The 16,613-nt window shown below is 46.9% G+C and overlaps 1 protein-coding gene and 1 pseudogene across 2 annotated transcripts; both read right to left on the reverse strand.

Moving 5' to 3' along the window:
* Nucleotides 1-4,043: 4,043 nt before the first annotated feature.
* Nucleotides 4,044-8,027, reverse strand: LOC136499317 (uncharacterized; annotated as a pseudogene).
* A 4,124-nt stretch (nt 8,028-12,151) lies between these two features.
* Nucleotides 12,152-15,984, reverse strand: LOC136501607 (putative FBD-associated F-box protein At5g53635). Of its 2 annotated transcripts, XM_066497125.1 has the most exons (6): nt 15,735-15,984; nt 15,289-15,441; nt 14,753-14,868; nt 13,109-13,930; nt 12,846-12,995; nt 12,152-12,753 (listed from the first exon to the last, which is right to left on the reverse strand). In XM_066497125.1, the coding sequence occupies exons 2-6, from the start codon at nt 15,365-15,367 to the stop codon at nt 12,364-12,366; spliced, it is 1,557 nt and encodes a 518-aa protein (XP_066353222.1). In that variant the 5' UTR covers nt 15,368-15,441; nt 15,735-15,984; the 3' UTR covers nt 12,152-12,363. The 2 variants fall into 2 exon arrangements, with proteins under 2 accessions (XP_066353222.1, XP_066353221.1); XM_066497124.1 differs by lacking the exon at nt 15,735-15,984 and having other exon boundaries at nt 15,289-15,460.
* Nucleotides 15,985-16,613: the final 629 nt, after the last annotated feature.

A 16,613-nucleotide genomic window follows, 5' to 3' on the forward strand; every position in this document is an offset into this window, starting at 1 on the left:
GGAGCTGCGGTTGCGGGAGGAAGGGGGCGGCACTGACGTGCGGGCCCGGACGGTCAGCGGCTGGGCGTGGCGGTTGCTGAGGCGAGCAGCGCGGCTGCGGTTGGGCTGGCGCGGAGCTGGGCCGGCGCGGGGCGCCAGGGGGAGGCCGAGCCGGCTGGCGCGGCTGCTCGGGCTGAAAACAGAGGAGGGGAGGAACGAAAGAAATTTCCTTTTTCTTTTTCCAAACAAATTTTTCAAAAGCATTTTAAATTCAAATTTCAATTCTCTTTGAACTTTTTGATCAATACCAAACATTCACAAAATAATATGCAGCGACATGAATGCACATACATGTTACTATTTTATGATAAATTTTAAATTCATGAGAAATTTATTTATTTCTACATTTCATGAGCACAAAATACAGAATTAAACCATTTTAAACCTATTTTCCAAAAGAGGCAAATTTTGGGTGTTACACTCTTTAATCCTTGTTTGACTAAACTTGTTTCGATCTCATGCCAAATCTTTGATCATTCATTATTCATATCATATTCTCGATCACCACGTATCACATTTAGTCCTTGAACAAAATAGCCATCGTGTCCATTGCAAAACCCAATTCCTCTCTCTTTTTCTCATATATATTTCCTTCGTCCATATATTTAATCCTTTGCACGTGATATGACTTCAGCAAGCAAACACCAACCAGGTGTTGAAGCCTATAGTCCAGCCCATGCATGCAAGCATACAAGTCCACTACGGATCGAAACTGATTTCTCGTCAATCAGTTTGCATCACCAGAATTGCAAACGCCTACCCGAGTGGCACGAGTTCAAGCGCTATCATATAACCTCTCCTTGCTCCTTCAATGTGAGTTGCATGCAAGACTGAACCAGCCCAAGATCACTTGTGTCCCATTTATCTCCTATCCCACAACAAGAAGCTAGCTTGCCTCTTCGCTTTACCACCATAATGGCCGGTCCCAAGCTTTATTATCTTTTTCTCTTACCTACACCTGAACCAGCACAAAGAAGCTAGTAATTACCTGATCATTCATGTCAAATGCCAGCGTAGGCTAATGATTCTAATCTCTCTTCATCATGGGTCATTATAGCTAAGCCTATGTGTAAACAAACTTTCACGACTTCACGTACAGCCCCATGGCCAAATTAACTAGCGGATGTACACGTTACACTGCTCATATCCTTTGAAGAGATGTTGTCCGTTCCTGTCCTGACTGTCATTGCAGACAAGCTTCTGCAACTGCTCACTCGAAACAAATTGACGTCAACCACTCAGTAATAAAACTGGCCACCCACTTGCTTCTCTCCATTCATCCCCACAACCAGAAAAGCCAAGAGTCACCCCAGCCGTCGGCAATTCCTCTCAACGCATGGTGTTCCTGCTCCCTCCCAAGCCCTATAAAATGCAGAGCAACGAACCTTCTCAGCCCTGCTAATCCACTCCTCTTCCTCTAAGCCCTCTCCTTCGTCAGTTCTGCAAAGGCAGATCGCCGTCATCCATCCTGTGTTCGGCATGGATGCTCGCTGCCGTCGGTTGTTCCAGTGCTGTTGTACGTTGAAGTCTTTCCATCACCGTACTGAGCTGCCTCGCCGTTTCTTCCTCAACACCGATTTCACCATCATCTTCAATTCCATGGGTGTGGTGAAGCCACTCACTGCCACTGTTTCGGTGAGGTTTTAATTTGTACAGGTCGTCCATATGAAAATTGCTCGTTGCCGCAGTCTACTGATTCTCTTTCTTATTTTGCTGTTCTTGTGGTTCTGGTTGCACTCACCGGACAAGAAGCCGATACAGTACAGAACTCCATCATGCCTCCTCCTGATATGCACCTTCTTCAAAGCATGCCTGCAACCGCGTCTCCAACAGTCATCGCCGGCTATTCTCGTCGACATGCTGTTGCGATAATCGCGTATCATATCATCGTTCTCCATCGATCACTTCATGCCATCGACCCTCGTATGTAGGTGAGAAGCATCATCATGTCATTCTATTCTATTTTGCAGCAAAGCACAAGCTCTGCAGAAACCACTCGTTGCCGTGTCTTTTATATTCTATCAATGATCAACACAAAAAGCTAGTAGCAAATAGCTACGTCCTGCATGCATTTGGTCTACAACCAATCGCCTGTGGTTCCGGTACAAATTTTCATTCAGTCAATTAAATTCCAGTGCCCACCGGACCACGTTGATGCCTAGCTTCCTATCCTTATACCTTCTTTCTTTAATCTGATCTATTTTATACAATCCTTTGTTTCTGTGATTCTACTTCAGGAAGACTAGCACAAGCCTATTGATAAAAACACGTACAGCATACAAACCTTGATGGTGCCAGCACTACATCGTACTGATTCATATACCTTTCTCTTTTTCATCCAGAATAGAATCCTGAAACTTCTATAAATATTCCTTAGAAATATAGCTGATGTTTTTTATTCTTCCGCATCACTATCATGCTTCTTGCTGCTAGCCCTTGATATTCCACCATAATTCATTTTTATGATTTTAATTTATTGTTCCAAAATATTTAGTTTATTTAAAATGTCAATTTTATGATTTAACCCCTAAAACTTCAAAAGCTCACCATAACCCGTTTTAGGCGTTTTTGCCCTGGTCTGATTAAAAACATGAATGGCAGTTCTAATTCGCATCACCGTTGGGCAGAAACGAAAAAGAAACCATAATCATAATCATAATCATAAATTTGTGACATATGCATATAAAAGAGTAAAGTGCATGGCCGGTCCCTAAACTTGTTGGACTGTGTCAAGCTGGTCCATAAACTCTCAAAACGACCACTTAAGTCCCTAATCTATGTTTTGATTTCGTTTAAGTCCATAAATGGTACTAACCAAGTGTTCTCGTTGTTATATTTGCAGATGACCCCCTCAGATTGGTACAGAGTAAAATATCCCCATTCGCTCTCGCACCTGCCCGCCGCCGCATCCTGGCCACCGCCGCCGTATCTCCGTCGGGTCGCTGCTGCTGCCAATCGCGAGGATGAGGCCTCCATGGCGAGCCCGAGGATGAGGCTGCCGTGGCAAGCACGAGGCTGAGGCAGCCGTGCCTGTAGCCGTCGCCATTGCTGTGGCTCAGGCCATCACTGTCGCCATGGCTCAGGCCGCGTCCAGGAGGCGCGCCGTCGGGTCCTCATCCAGGAGGCATGCCGTCAGGGGCCGTGGCCAGGAGGCCGTGTCCAGGAGGCGCGCCGTCGGGGCTGTGGCTGCTGCTTCCTGTACGGGCTGGTGAAGGAGCTGCCGCTGGATGTACAGGCAGACAGGAGCAATTGTCGAGCACAAAAACTGAGCTAATGCTGCTATAGCCCCTTCACCAGCTGTTGTATCTCATCCAAGAGCAATTGCCGCTGCTTTTCTTAGGAATTGGTTCATAGATATTTCTGTTGAAGTGTTTTGTTCTTCTATATGTGAATTCTGTATGTGAATCATGTTTCACTAGGATGTAGTAATGGTACATATAAGTGACCTCACAATTTGATGAATAAATTTTGGTTGAAATCTGAGTGTCAGTTGCCTGTGCAAAAAAATGACTGGCATCTCATAACACTGACAAAGCCACTTCACTGGCATTTCCTAACATTGACAAAAAAAAATCTAGCACTATTGTGGACTGAAAGAGATGGCATTTCACGACACTGACAAAAGGTGTAACATCCAACAATTGTTTTGACAAAAGGTGCAACATCCAGCAAAGTAAAAAGGTCTAAACAAGCTAACAGTAAGCATGAACTGATTTCATGCTTACAAGCAATGGCAATGCATATTGTGCTCAAACTGATTTCATAACCTGGATTGACATGTTTTGAAGCTCACAAGCTTGACATAAACTACATGTTAACAGTTTTGATGTTAACTGGGTTTGATGCTTACAAGCCATGACATAACTGCATCTTACTGGTTTTGATGCTTACAAAATTCAGACTCCCAAAAGTTGAATGAAACATTGCACTCCCAAAAGCCATGACATAACTGCATCTTATTGGTTTTGAATTGATATCTACTATGTGGCTGTAATCCCTCACCTTTACTTGGAACACTCCTTGACCAGAAGGTATAGCAAAACACATATTTGCCCACTCTGCATGATGAGCCTTCTAGCTCTTGCTAATTTACTCCTGGAAGGTGTCAAGTTGAGGTCTTTTTGCACTGTCCTACCAAAGCTGTTGATGCTCATCTTATCATTTGCTCGAAATGAATCAATGTACTTAGTTGCAAGCCACTTGGAAGTGCATCTCTTCAGCACCCACTCTTTATGGCAATTGTGATCCCCATAGTATGTCTTCACTACAAATGATTTGACCCTGCTATCAAGTGAAGCATAGAGGTTCCATGGGCAGCCAGCAACACAATGGGCCCTTAATCTCCTTTGGTCATTTCTTGGCATCTTAATTTACACTCTGTTCCTCACACTGTATTCTGTTATCGCCTCCCTTAGCTTCTCTACTGTTGGGAACACAAGGCCAACAGAAAAACTTGGCAGGTTGACATCAGCTTGAGTCCAACATTTCATCCTAAGCCTGTCTTCTCCCTCACCATCTGAACCAGGAAGGTCTAACTCTTCTTCTTCAGTGTCTTCATCATCAGGAACAGCTGCCACAACTATCTCCACCCCCTTCAGCTGGCTTCCTCTTGCCTTTTTATTACTTTTCTTCTGATCCACGGCACTGTACACTAAATCCTCAAATAATTCTTCATCACCTTCCAAAACCTCATTATCACTATCTATGAAGTCCTCATCTTCAGATGTTCCCTGACCTCCACTCTGCCCAACTACTCCTTTATCCAGATCAGTATAAAACACAGGCAACTTCTCACCAGGTTTTGGGTCCTGATAATTAACCTTCCTTGGGCTCAAGACTTTAGGTAGTTCTGCCACTGGATTCAGCACTACGTCATCCCATGTATTGTCTTCAAATCCATCTTGATCAAGATAAACTATCAAAGTCTTGAACCTATCCACCATATTGGCCATCACAATAGTATAACGGTCAGATTCTATTAGCCTTAGTCCATCAGCTATTGTCTTCTGAGGCGACAACCAGTAAAACTTAAACCTTGGGCTCATCTCATATCCTAGCTGCTCGACAAAATCCTCAAACCACAGTGTTGACCATGTCTCAGTCTTAATCCCATCGAACCAGTTCACTTTCTCATCCACATAGCTTTTTAGTCCACCTGACCCAACAAAGAACCCTCCATGGTGAAACTCAATATTGAACTCATCATTATCATTACCTACATTATGCGCAAAATTGAACTTTTGATCAGCAGAAGAGAAAATCTAGAAAAATTACCCCAAATCAAGACTACAGTAGCAACTACACGGTGGACGGCGAAGTTCGGTGCCTCAGGCCATGGAGATGGAGCAGAGCAGGTATCTATATGCATCAATGCATGCTTATTTAAATTTTCTATTTCTATTTCTATTTCTATATGGAAAAGAAACATAGTACTAATTATCAACCGAGCTAACTAAAAGGGTGGTTTTTTTAGGGAAAAATTGCATCAGGCGAGGAAAGAAGAGCGAGATGCAGCTCAACAGTGCTTGAAAGTAATCAGGGTCCGTGCTCTGCTGAAGCAAGAACCTCATGATCGTAAGAGTCATTCTTTTACTATCACTGCTGCATCAGGGCCGCTCTACCTCCTCGCAAGTCTTAAAGAAGATTAAATCAACAAGCAAATAGAAATATCAGAAAATACTCCTATTTCAAATTGAGCAAGCTCAATGAAACAGATCATCGAAGAATACACGCACCCCTTCAAATCACAAAAGAATTCATACAAATAAAGGGAGAGAGATTCAAGATCCGAGACAGATTCCTCTCGTCTCAGACAAATACTCGTCATTGATTGGTGTCTCTCAGATCGAATCGAGAGGATCAAGTTCGCAACGGAAAGAGGAGGGCGCAAGCGGAGCGCGCGTCGCGGCAGCGGTCCAGGGTGACCCACCCACGCAGACGCAGACATCATATGAACCCATACACCAACAACCGATGAACCCTACAATCTACACAGCGGAGGTCGGCGATCAACTTACCATACTCCGGCGCGGCCTCCCCTTTCTGCCGCAACTTAGCCACCATGGTTCACCAACTCGACGATGGAGTGGTCCACTGCCGTATCCTATCCGCTGTGGCCTCCGCACGGTGGATCGCCGTCATGGTCTCCACTTCACCTCCGCTCGATCGCCCAAGGCCGTCGCCGTCGACCTCGTCGACCATAGTGACGGAGAAAGGGAGGCGGACGCACCTGAGTCGTGACTTAGGACAGGAGCAGCCCCAGGCCCTTCTAATGGCCCTTGCGTTTTATTGGGGTTTTTTAAGATTACAGCACGACTCGGCTCCTGGTTGGACTAAAACGAGACGATAGCAGTGTTTAGGCACCCAAATGACCGTTTTACAACTTTAGGGACCGGGATGACACAGCAGCGCAAGTTTAGGGACCGCTAGTGCACTTTACTCCATATAAAATCAACGTTGGTCAGAAAATATATACATAGGCCACACTTAAATTAAATTCTTCAATTAAAATTTCCCGTTGGTTCTATTTTAATCAGAGTAATTAAACATAATTCGCAGTAGAAAATAATATCATTATGGGCATAAATAATCATAAAACAGTGCTGTAGAAAAATAATGCAATTCATAATGCACTGGAAAAATATTAAAGCCCATAAACGTGATGAATTCGGCCCATAAAACATTAGTGGCCCAGAAGAAAATTCATTAAAATCATTAAATGAAAGGGTGACCCAACACAGATTGCATATGGCCCAGTCTATCAGAGGGATCCTCTTCATCTGCATGAACCCATACAATGCAGCAGCAGGGTGCCCTTTTCGACGTTGCCTTCACCTGCTGCGCATTCATACAAGGGATGCAGCAGATTATCTAACAATTCTTTTCATAATCCTGCTGCTAACCCTAGAACCCCCTCCATGCCGATCATTTTCTTCAGCTCCGTGAGTCGAAGACGGCCGAGCGGCTTGGTGAGGACGTCCGCGAGTTGCCGACCAGTTTCGACGAACTCGATGACGATCTGCCTTCCATCAACACAGTCCCTGAGGAAGTGGAACATCACGTTGATGTGTTTGCTCTGGTCGTGGAGAACCGAATTCTTCGTGAGGGCGATGGCAGGCTGGTTATCCACCATCAGTGCTGGTGGGTGAGCTTCCGCACCGGTCAGCTCGCCCAGTAGCCAGCGCAGCCACACAACTTGGCACGCCGCTGTGGCCGCCGCTACGTACTATGCCTCGCACGTAGATAGCGCCACCACCTTCTGTTTCAGCGACAACCATGAAATTAGAGCCGACCCGAGGAAGATGAGCACGCCAGAGGTGCTCCGTCGTCCGTCGATGTCCCCTGCCATGTCTGCATCACTGAACACAGTGAGCTGCATCCTGCTTTTGCCTGTCTTGGGAAAGACGATCCCTTGATCCACCGTCCCCTTGATGTAGCGCAACAGCCTCTTCACCGTAGCCTAGTGATCCTCTCGAGGATCCTCCATGAAGCGACTGACGTAGCCCACGGCGAATGCAATGTCCGGCCTCATGTGGACTAGGTAGTGCGGATCGTCGACGATGCTCCGGTAGAGTGTTGCATCTACTTTCGCCGCAGTACTAGCCTTTGTCAGTTTCAGCCGCTCCTCCATCGGAGTTACGCATGGCTTGCACTCAGCCATGCTGCTCCGCTCTAATAGCTTTGAGGCGTACGCGCTCTGGCCGAGCGTGAGTGCCTCCTTCCCCTGTCTCACCTCGATGTCGAGGTAGTAGGAGAGCCACCATCTCGCTCTTAAAATTGTTCATGTCCTCTGCAAGCGCGAACGTGGGTGGTTCCTCTGCACTGACGAGCAGTAGCTCTTGGTCATTGAGCAGCCGACCCGCCAGGCCTGAGGGCCCTGTGCCACCGACGATGTTATCTAGCCTACGGAACCGCACCTCCTCACCTTTGTGGAAGGCATCCTCGAACAAAGTGATGTCACTTGGAGGTGAGGCGAACTTGATCGGCATGGATGGAGTTCCATGTTCCGTCGGCGTGCTCGACACAGCACTTGGAGTGCTTGGCACCCTAGCTGTAGTGCTCGGCACTACTCCTGGACTGCTCGTCACCACTTCTGGAGTGGTCTGCACCCCTCCTGGAGTGCTCGATGCCCGTCTTGCAGTGGTTCGGTTCCGCTACGGGAGTGTTTGGCACCCATCCTGGAGTGGTCACCACCACTGCAGGACCTCCCGACTCCACTCCTGAAGTGCTCGGCACCCCTCTTGGAGTGCTCGGCACCTCTTCTCCAGCGTCTCTACCACCGTGGATGACCAAGTGCTCGACGATGAAGGTGCTGGTGAAGTCGCCAGCTGCCCTCGTGCTCAGACTGTTCTAGTCCTAGGCTGCCTTCTCGTCAAACACAACATCACGCGAGACAAGTACCTTATCTCCGTGTGGGTCGTAGAGCTAGTACGCCTTGGTACCGTCCGCGTAGCCCAGGAACACCATCGGTGTGCTCTTCTCCTCCAACTTGGTGAGGATCGACTTCGTCTTCCTGACATGACCGATGCAGCCGAATATCCAGAGGAAGGACACGCTCTGCTTACGTCCATGCCAAGCCACGAACGGCGTCTTGCCCTTCAGGGCCTTGGTGGGAGCGCGGTTGAGGATGAACACCGCCGTGGTCACCGCCTCACCCCAGAACCTTGTTGGCATGCCTTTGGCCTTCATCATGGATCCAGCCATGCCGACCACCGTCTGCTTCCTTCGCTCTACTATGACATTCTGTTGTGGCGAGTATGGCGTGGTGTGGTGGCGCACCACACCCTAATCCGCACAGTACGCAGCGAACTCCATCGAAGTGAATTTGCCGCCACGATCAGTCCTCATCACGTGGAGCTTCTTGCCGCTCTCGGCCTTCGCGCGCGTCTTGAACTTCTTGATCGCCCCCACCACTTCGTCCTTGCTCATCAGGAGTTGCAGCCACATGTAGCGACTGCAATCATCTACGAGCAGGAGGAAGTATCGCCGACCACCGTTTGTGGCTGGCGTGCTTGGCCCACAAAGATCGCCATGGACGAGCTCGAGAGCGTTCGCCGCGCGATACTTGGCCGCCTTTGGGAACGGCAGTTTCTTCTGCTTCCCGGCCAGGCAGTTGTCACACAGCTCACCTCTGTGCTCGATGTGGGGTAGCCCTCGGACCATCTTCTCTAGCCGACCAAGCACGTCGAAGCTGAGATGTCTGAACCGGGCATGCCACAGCCACGATTCCTCGGTGTGCCTTGCTGCCAGGCACACCGGCTGCTCTACCTTCAGGTCGAGCAGGCACAACCAGTTCTGGGACCTCTTTATCTTGGCAAGAAGTTGTTGTTCCTAGTCTCTGATCCTGAGGACTCCGTCCTTGATCAGTACCTCGCTACCGCGCTCATCCAGCTAGCCAATGTTGATGATGCTTGAACGCAGCTATGGGATGTAATATACATCCGTTAGCACACGGTGCTCCCCGTTCTGGCACCTAAAGATGATGGTGCCGCGCCCTTGGATAGCCACCCTTGAGCCGTCACCAAACTTCACCATACCGATAACATCGTCATCGAGCTCGGAGAAGACTGCCTTGGAGCTCGTCATGTGGTTGCTGGCACCAGAGTCTAGATACCACCGCTGCTCCTGCTCGCCGACCACACGTCCGAGGTGGACTTGGGTGTGCGGTTCGTCGAGGTTGACGACCTTCAGGGCCTTCCCAGGTCCTTCCACTGCTGTCACCTCTCCCTTCTCCTCGGTCTCAATGTTGTGCAGTGCACAGAACGTCGCCATTAGGATAGTGGCCTCATCATCATCATCAGCTTGCGCCAGATGAGCCTCAGCATTCTTCTTCTGCTTGCGATTTGGGCACTCATGTGCCCAATGGCCCGTCTTCCCGCAGCGTCGACAGGCGTTGGGGTCGACCTGCTTCTTCTTCTCCGAAGAAGCCTTGCCGCGGCGCTTGCCATCGCCACCGCGGCTGGAGGAGGCTACCCTGGACTTCCTCCGAGCAGCCCACTCCTCCTCTGTCAGCAGCAGATTGCCGCTGTCCTTCGTTGTTGTCGCCTGTTCCAGGCGCTCGTCCACCGCCCGCGGGCGGTCTGTCACATCCTCAATGGTGAGGGTGGACAAGTCCAGCATCGTCTCTATGGAGAGAGCGATCTGGATGTACTTTGTCGGCACGGAGTGGAGGTACTTGGAGACCGCCTCCTCTTCGTCAATGGTGACGCCGTGGCTCTTCACCATCCTTGAACTTGAGGTTGGCATACTCCTGCTTTAGAAGCTGGGCCATCGTCTTCTTTGCGTTGTCGGAACCGACGCGCATCACCGCAATAGCCTCCCACGCCTCCTTAGCAGAGCTTTTCGGCCCCAATGGCTCCCTGTACTCCATCGGTACAGCAGCGATGATAGCCTCCAACGCTGACATGTCATCTTTTTCATTGTCGGTGCCTTTGTCAATAGCATTCCAGAGCCATCAGGCTCTGAGCTTGACCTTCATGGTCACCGACTACTCTCCATAGTTGGTGCGAGTCGGCGTCAGCCAACTGGTGCCGCTGACCTCCCGCACCGTGCGAACAACGACCTCCTATCGTGGCTGGGTAGGCACTGCTGTCGCCCATCTCCAAACCGTCAGTCATCGCCAGCGGTTAGTCCGGCGACGACGCTTGTATGGCTCTGATACCACTGTAGGCCCACATAGGATCACCGGCTCAGGTGAGTCGACCACTCACCAGTCTTGCCGAGCACGGCCGACCACGACAGACGTTGTCTGACCACACACTATGGCTAGAGGTAGAAGAAGGGAGGGAGAACAGACCATACACACAGCAGAGACACCAGCGTTGGCCGGAGCTCTGCATAGGAGATGGCAAATCTAAACTCTCTCTTTACTGAGTTGTAGTGACAAACTATTTATACAACTCTATCCATCTAGTCCTAGTACAGTTGCCATGCTGCTACAGTTACTAGATGTGACAGCAGGGCTGACTTTGGCGCCTGCCCCTGCTGTGGCTACAGTGCGCCAGGTGAGCCGTTCGGCGCCTGCCCCAGCAACTGCTACAGTGTAGAAGCAGGGTGCCCTTTTTTACGTCGCCTTCACCTACTGCACATTCATACAAGAGATGCAACAGATTATCTAACAATAATAGACGGCAACCGTAATCCAATAGCATACAGTCTGAGAATTGTGAAGCTTTGCGGTCAGATTGCTAAATCAGTGATGCGCTGCGAACAGTACGTGGAAATCTTTAGAAACAAGGGATTTAAGAGTTCACTATGAAGCTTCGAAAACCATGTCTGAACTTGAGAGCTGCATGCTTTTCGTTGGGACTGATTTTGGGCTCAGGAAGACCGTCAGGCCGCTTCTTTCCGAAATTGAGAAGACTTGTCCAGAGATGTAGCCACTAAATTGACAGGTAAACCCTTTGCATTGTTCCATGCATGCTTGGGCACGGGACGCTAGTGTATCTCTTGTTGTCGCATGTATCCATGTATGTATGTGCTTTGCTTTGTTTTATTTCTCGCTATTTTTTATGGAACATATATATTGGAGTGTTGTTTTCACACAAATTGTATCCGTTCTCTGAAGAATTTATGTTTTTTTTAGGAACTCTGAAGAATTATGTTACCGTTGTCCTGTATGTGCCTGTAATAATTTTGGTATTAAAAGTTTACATGATGTGCAAGCTGGTTTGCAATGCAAACCTGCGGGTGTGTGGTGGCAATCCTGGAACCATACCTTGCAATGCTTCAAACCCTTGTCTGATCAAGAAGCTTTTTTTAATCTTTATTTTCAAACGTTTGTTGAGCTATTTTTCATTTTTCGACTATGCTTGACACAAATAAATAAATAAATTGCAACTATGAATATTTTCTAGGTCAACTGTAAACACTTAAGTGCATGAGATGGTTGGCTTGGCATGCATCAGTAGGTAATAGAGAAATAGGGTATACGTGTATTTTTATTAACTTTTACTTAACGGGCTGTGGAGGATAATTGTTTAATAATGGCATGTGTAGATAATAGAGAAACATGGGTATTTCTAATTCTTTTCCCGCTTCCTTTTCGAAAAGAAAAGAGAGACTGAGAACGTACATCACCACAAATCTCCATTCACAGACAAAAAAATCCACGTATGTGACAGATACCAAAGAAAAGCGACACGACACTGATCTGAATTGAAGGGGCGGTGTCCAATAACACAAGATACAAAGCATGGTCTATCCATGCCTACAAATATTACATACCTACTCTGATTATGAGACAGACATTGAACAGGCCTTGCAATCCAATTCATTCCAAGAAAGAAAGCAAGCTTCATTCAAATCTAATCTAATCTAACCTATTTATTCAAATAAGTTATCAGCATGGCACCGAGTACAGTGCTCCACCACCGTCAGCCTAACAGTAGAAGGAACCTTATCTTCAATATACGTTCTAATTGCCGAAATCCCTCTACGTGCTTCCATGAGAAAATCTTTACTCATGGGAGTGCACCAGCCGCCGGACATTGCGCTATCACACTTAGGATCACCATAAGTGGTATCCAGTGTGAGCTGGCCAAGTGACTTTGCGTTCCTGAGAATATAACACGTTAGCTCAACCAAGCTCTTGGCTGAGTTGAAGCCTTTGAACCTCACAGTCTTAAGGCGGCCATGGTGCTGCATAGGCATCTGCCTCAACTGCAAGGAGCCGCCTCCGAAAATTGATTCATGCTGCATACTTTCCTCAGCTACCTGTGTGGGGTGGAAAAGACATCATAAAATAGAGTGAAAATGGATCCAGCAGTTACTAAATATTTTGCAGGATGGAATGAACAGCGTCTTACATCCAACAGCCAAGTCTCCAAGGAGGGAGAAGCGTCAAGGAAAGAAACCAGAGAAAAATAGTCATAGGATGGGCAAGAGGTCAATCTCAGATAAATAGACAGCCACTTAAGGAATAGGAATTTGGTACGAAGCATTGGTGTATTAACCCTCTGCAAGGTAAAGATGTTTCAGATTAGATTTACAAAAAAAAATGTATGACTATAGTAATATTCATATATACATCCCCTAGTCTACAAAAACCAATGATTTAGGAAATCCGTACCTCATAATCTGAGCTGATGGAAAGAGTCTTGAGGTTTGGCATACTGGATGACAATTTAACACGGGCGTAACAGACGAGGTTGGAACGGCCCATGCGCAGGTTCTTCATTTGCAGTGTTTCTCCAAGGGAGACTTTTACACTCTGTCCTTCAAGGATAAAACAGGAGAGATTTCGCGCTTTGCTCTCTATCACTCGCAGCTTCACGCAACAAGAAACCTTCAGGCTATGGAGCTGCAGCAGGATGCTAGGTATCTTCAGGCACGTTATCTTCTCGCAACCATTGAGGTCTAACTTCTCCAGAGCATGGGAGTTGGAAAGAAAGCCCTCTAACTCATTATCCAAAATATGCACAGAACGCAGGAGCAGACTTTTTAGGTTTCTGAAGGGGCCAAGTTCAGGTGTGGGATGGAAGGCGCAGCAGGAAAGTTGAAGATACCGGATTGAGTTTTGGACACCATCAGTTAAAAGTGTGCATGGGACATTATGCTTCATGTCAACTCTATAACATAGCTCAATGGTGAGTTCTTCAATCCCACGTTTAACAGCAACCTGAAGCCAACTGTCCAGATACTGGTAGGCATCATAAATGCCATATAACTGAAGCTTGAGTATCTTAATGTTGATGCCTGAGTGGTTCCTCAGGATGTTGTCAATTATGCAGATGAAATTCTCTTGAGATGCATTTGCATTTGAGCAAAGGATATGCCAGTTTAAGGTTAGATTGGGATGACATCTCCAGAAACGTAGAAAGGCATGAGACGAGCAAGCAGCACGGGCAGCATCACGCAGTGGCAACAGGGAATATATATGGTGCAAAATGTCCTGCATGCACACACATGGGATAAAAGTCAAACATTGGGATTGTAAACCCAAATGGTTACTTATAAAGTTATAAGAGAAAGGAAAACAGCAGAACATGGAGGTAATATTCTACCCTAGGTAATCCTCCACATGAGTGCACATGGTATCATTAGCGGAGCCAAGATGAGCACCTCGGGGGGGGCTAATCAATAGAGATTTAGAACAAATATCGAAGATTAACGGTGAAATCACGTTTTTGCTACAGTAAATATAAAGGAAAATCACTTCCACAGGGGGGGCTGCTGCCCCCCGTGGATCCGCCACTGCATGGTATATTGCATTACACATTGCACATATGCCAAGAATCTGCAAAGCGAAGAGCTCACACATGGGGGAGTGTTGGGCTGCCTAATGTTGTAAATTGTAATTAGCCCATGGGCTTGCTTAGAGCCCACTATTTTATGTCGGTGTGTGAGTATACCTAAGAAATAGAACAGACCATCAGAGTGCAGGACTGAACAATTGCAGAACTAGGATCTCTGTTCTCTGTTTATAGATAATATATTAAGATAACATAGTGCAAAGAATCTGTGTGGCTAGAGCTGGCATGGGGATATTATGGTCCCCGCCACATAGCACCACGCTCGGCACACCTAACTTGTGGCGGAGAAAAACAGCGCCACACATTTGGCGAGCGTTGGCACAAAAATGCAGAGACAGCGCCACAGATTCTTCGACACGCCAGATCTGTGGTGGCAACCAAACAGACCTGCGGCGCACCAAAAACGCGGCGTGGCAAGCTGCAGCGGCAACCAAACAGACACTAAAATTTATGTCGAGTACCTCGGGAAGGGTTGGGATTGAACACATCATTTTTTTGGCAGCGTGAGAATCACCATGAGCATCTTGTTGACAGGGTGAGCCCTTTCTTATATCCATTGATGAATCAATCGATCCGTCTGCAGACCAAAAATTGAATATGAATAAGAATGGGGAAAAAAACAATCTTTTGCAAATAACTTTTTACTCCGTCCAAAAATGAATGTAAAACTCGTTTTTCCATGATGAGTCAATCAACCTCAAGTTTGACCAAATATTTATGATGTGTAATAAGTACCATTAGATTAATGATAGAATAATAGACCTATTTAGAGATACAAATGTTGATACTATTTCCAATTAGTGGATACAACAGGTAAGAAACATATTTTAAAATGAATCAATTAGTGGATACAACAGGTAAGAAGCACATTCTAAAATGAACCAATTAGCGAGTACAACAGGGAAAAAGAGATTTTTTTTTTGCTGTGAACTGAAAGATACAGCCACACAAGGTAGAGGAGATATAACATGCCCGGGAGTGGTAGGAAGGGGCTTACTCAGGGCTCGGGTTAGCCGTTGACGCCGCTGCCGGTCACGCTGTAGGGACATGAGCCGCTGCAACGCCAGCAGCCCCATGGTGGTTCGACCAGGCGACGATATCCGGTGGCAGATCCAGAAACAGGACAAGAAGGGGGCCCAATAATATAAGCCTAAAATTGCACTAGCCATGCATTAATAGATATATAATAAAGAAATTATAATAAGTGCTCAAGTAAAATGTAGAACATTATTTATACAGATAGAAAAATATCAAAGATTCAGGTTAGACAGTCTTTTATGGCCGGGAATAGCTTGGCACAGATCCATTGGACTATGGCCAAATGCTAAAACCACAAGAATTATATTTTACTACTCATTGGGTTTGTTAAGCAACCTAGTGTGGTGGCATGTGAGATCAAATCGTGTATGTAGTCTAGAGCAGACACTGCAAATCCAGTCACACCTGAGATAGAAGGCAGAACCACAGAACGACAGAAGGGGCGGGGGGTGGGGCGGCGGTCGCCGGGGCGGGTGCGCCGCGGTAGGTGGGGCCGCGGCCAGCCGAGCCAGCCACGGTGCGGCGCCGTGCGGGATCTGATGCGATGCGAGGGCGCGACGCGGCGATGTTGTGACCTGCGAGGGCCGCGACTCCGGACGAGGAGAGGCGGGCGACCGGCGTCGGGGTCGGGGACTCGTGCTGCAGGAGATGGGAGAGGGGGGCTGTGTAGACTTTTCCCTGTGTGCCCTTATAAAAGATCGTAATCCCCTGTGTGTCCCTGAAAAAATTCAGCGGTCTTCAGCGCCACTACTCCAACTTTTTCGTGTCATCCATGCCACTTCCGTCAGTTTGGGCTCTAACGCCGTTAAACTACAGGTGTGAAAAGACGAAAATGCCCTTAAGTTCAAATATGTTATTAATTTTTTTTGAGCATCTTAACGACTTCAAATGAAAAAACTCAAAACTAGAAAGTTGTAGATCTCGTCGAGATCTATAATTTTCATATAAATTTTTTTTTCATTTAATTTCGCAAAAAAAATATGATTTGATATGATTAATATATCTTAGAAAAATCATATTATTTTTTTTGCGAAATTAAATGAAAAAAAATTTATATGAAAATTATAGATCTCGACGAGATCTACAACTTTCTAGTTTTGAGTTTTTTCATTTGAAGTCGTTAAGATGCTCAAAAAAATTAATAACATATTTGAACTTAAGGGCATTTTCGTCTTTTCACACCTGTAGTTTAACGGCGTTAGAGCCCAAACTGACGGAAGTGGCATGGATGACACGAAAAAGTTGGAGTAGTGGCGCTGAAGACCGCTGAATTTTTTCAGGGAC

This window comes from Miscanthus floridulus, chromosome 13 (assembly GCF_019320115.1).
Source record: "Miscanthus floridulus cultivar M001 chromosome 13, ASM1932011v1, whole genome shotgun sequence".
In the NCBI taxonomy this organism is placed as follows: Eukaryota; Viridiplantae; Streptophyta; class Magnoliopsida; order Poales; family Poaceae; genus Miscanthus; species Miscanthus floridulus.

Excerpts from the sequence above, each read along its gene's own strand:
- LOC136501607 (XM_066497124.1), bottom strand. The coding sequence starts at position 15,460 with ATGGCTAGTGCAATTTTAGGCTTATATTATTGGGCCCCCTTCTTGTCC. Across the intron at positions 13,931-14,752 it reads CAATCCCAACCCTTCCCGAG|GACATTTTGCACCATATATA; the intron begins GTACTCGACATA and ends GTGTGCATGCAG. Across the intron at positions 12,754-12,845 it reads TGGAGACTTGGCTGTTGGAT|GTAGCTGAGGAAAGTATGCA; the intron begins GTAAGACGCTGT and ends CACCCCACACAG.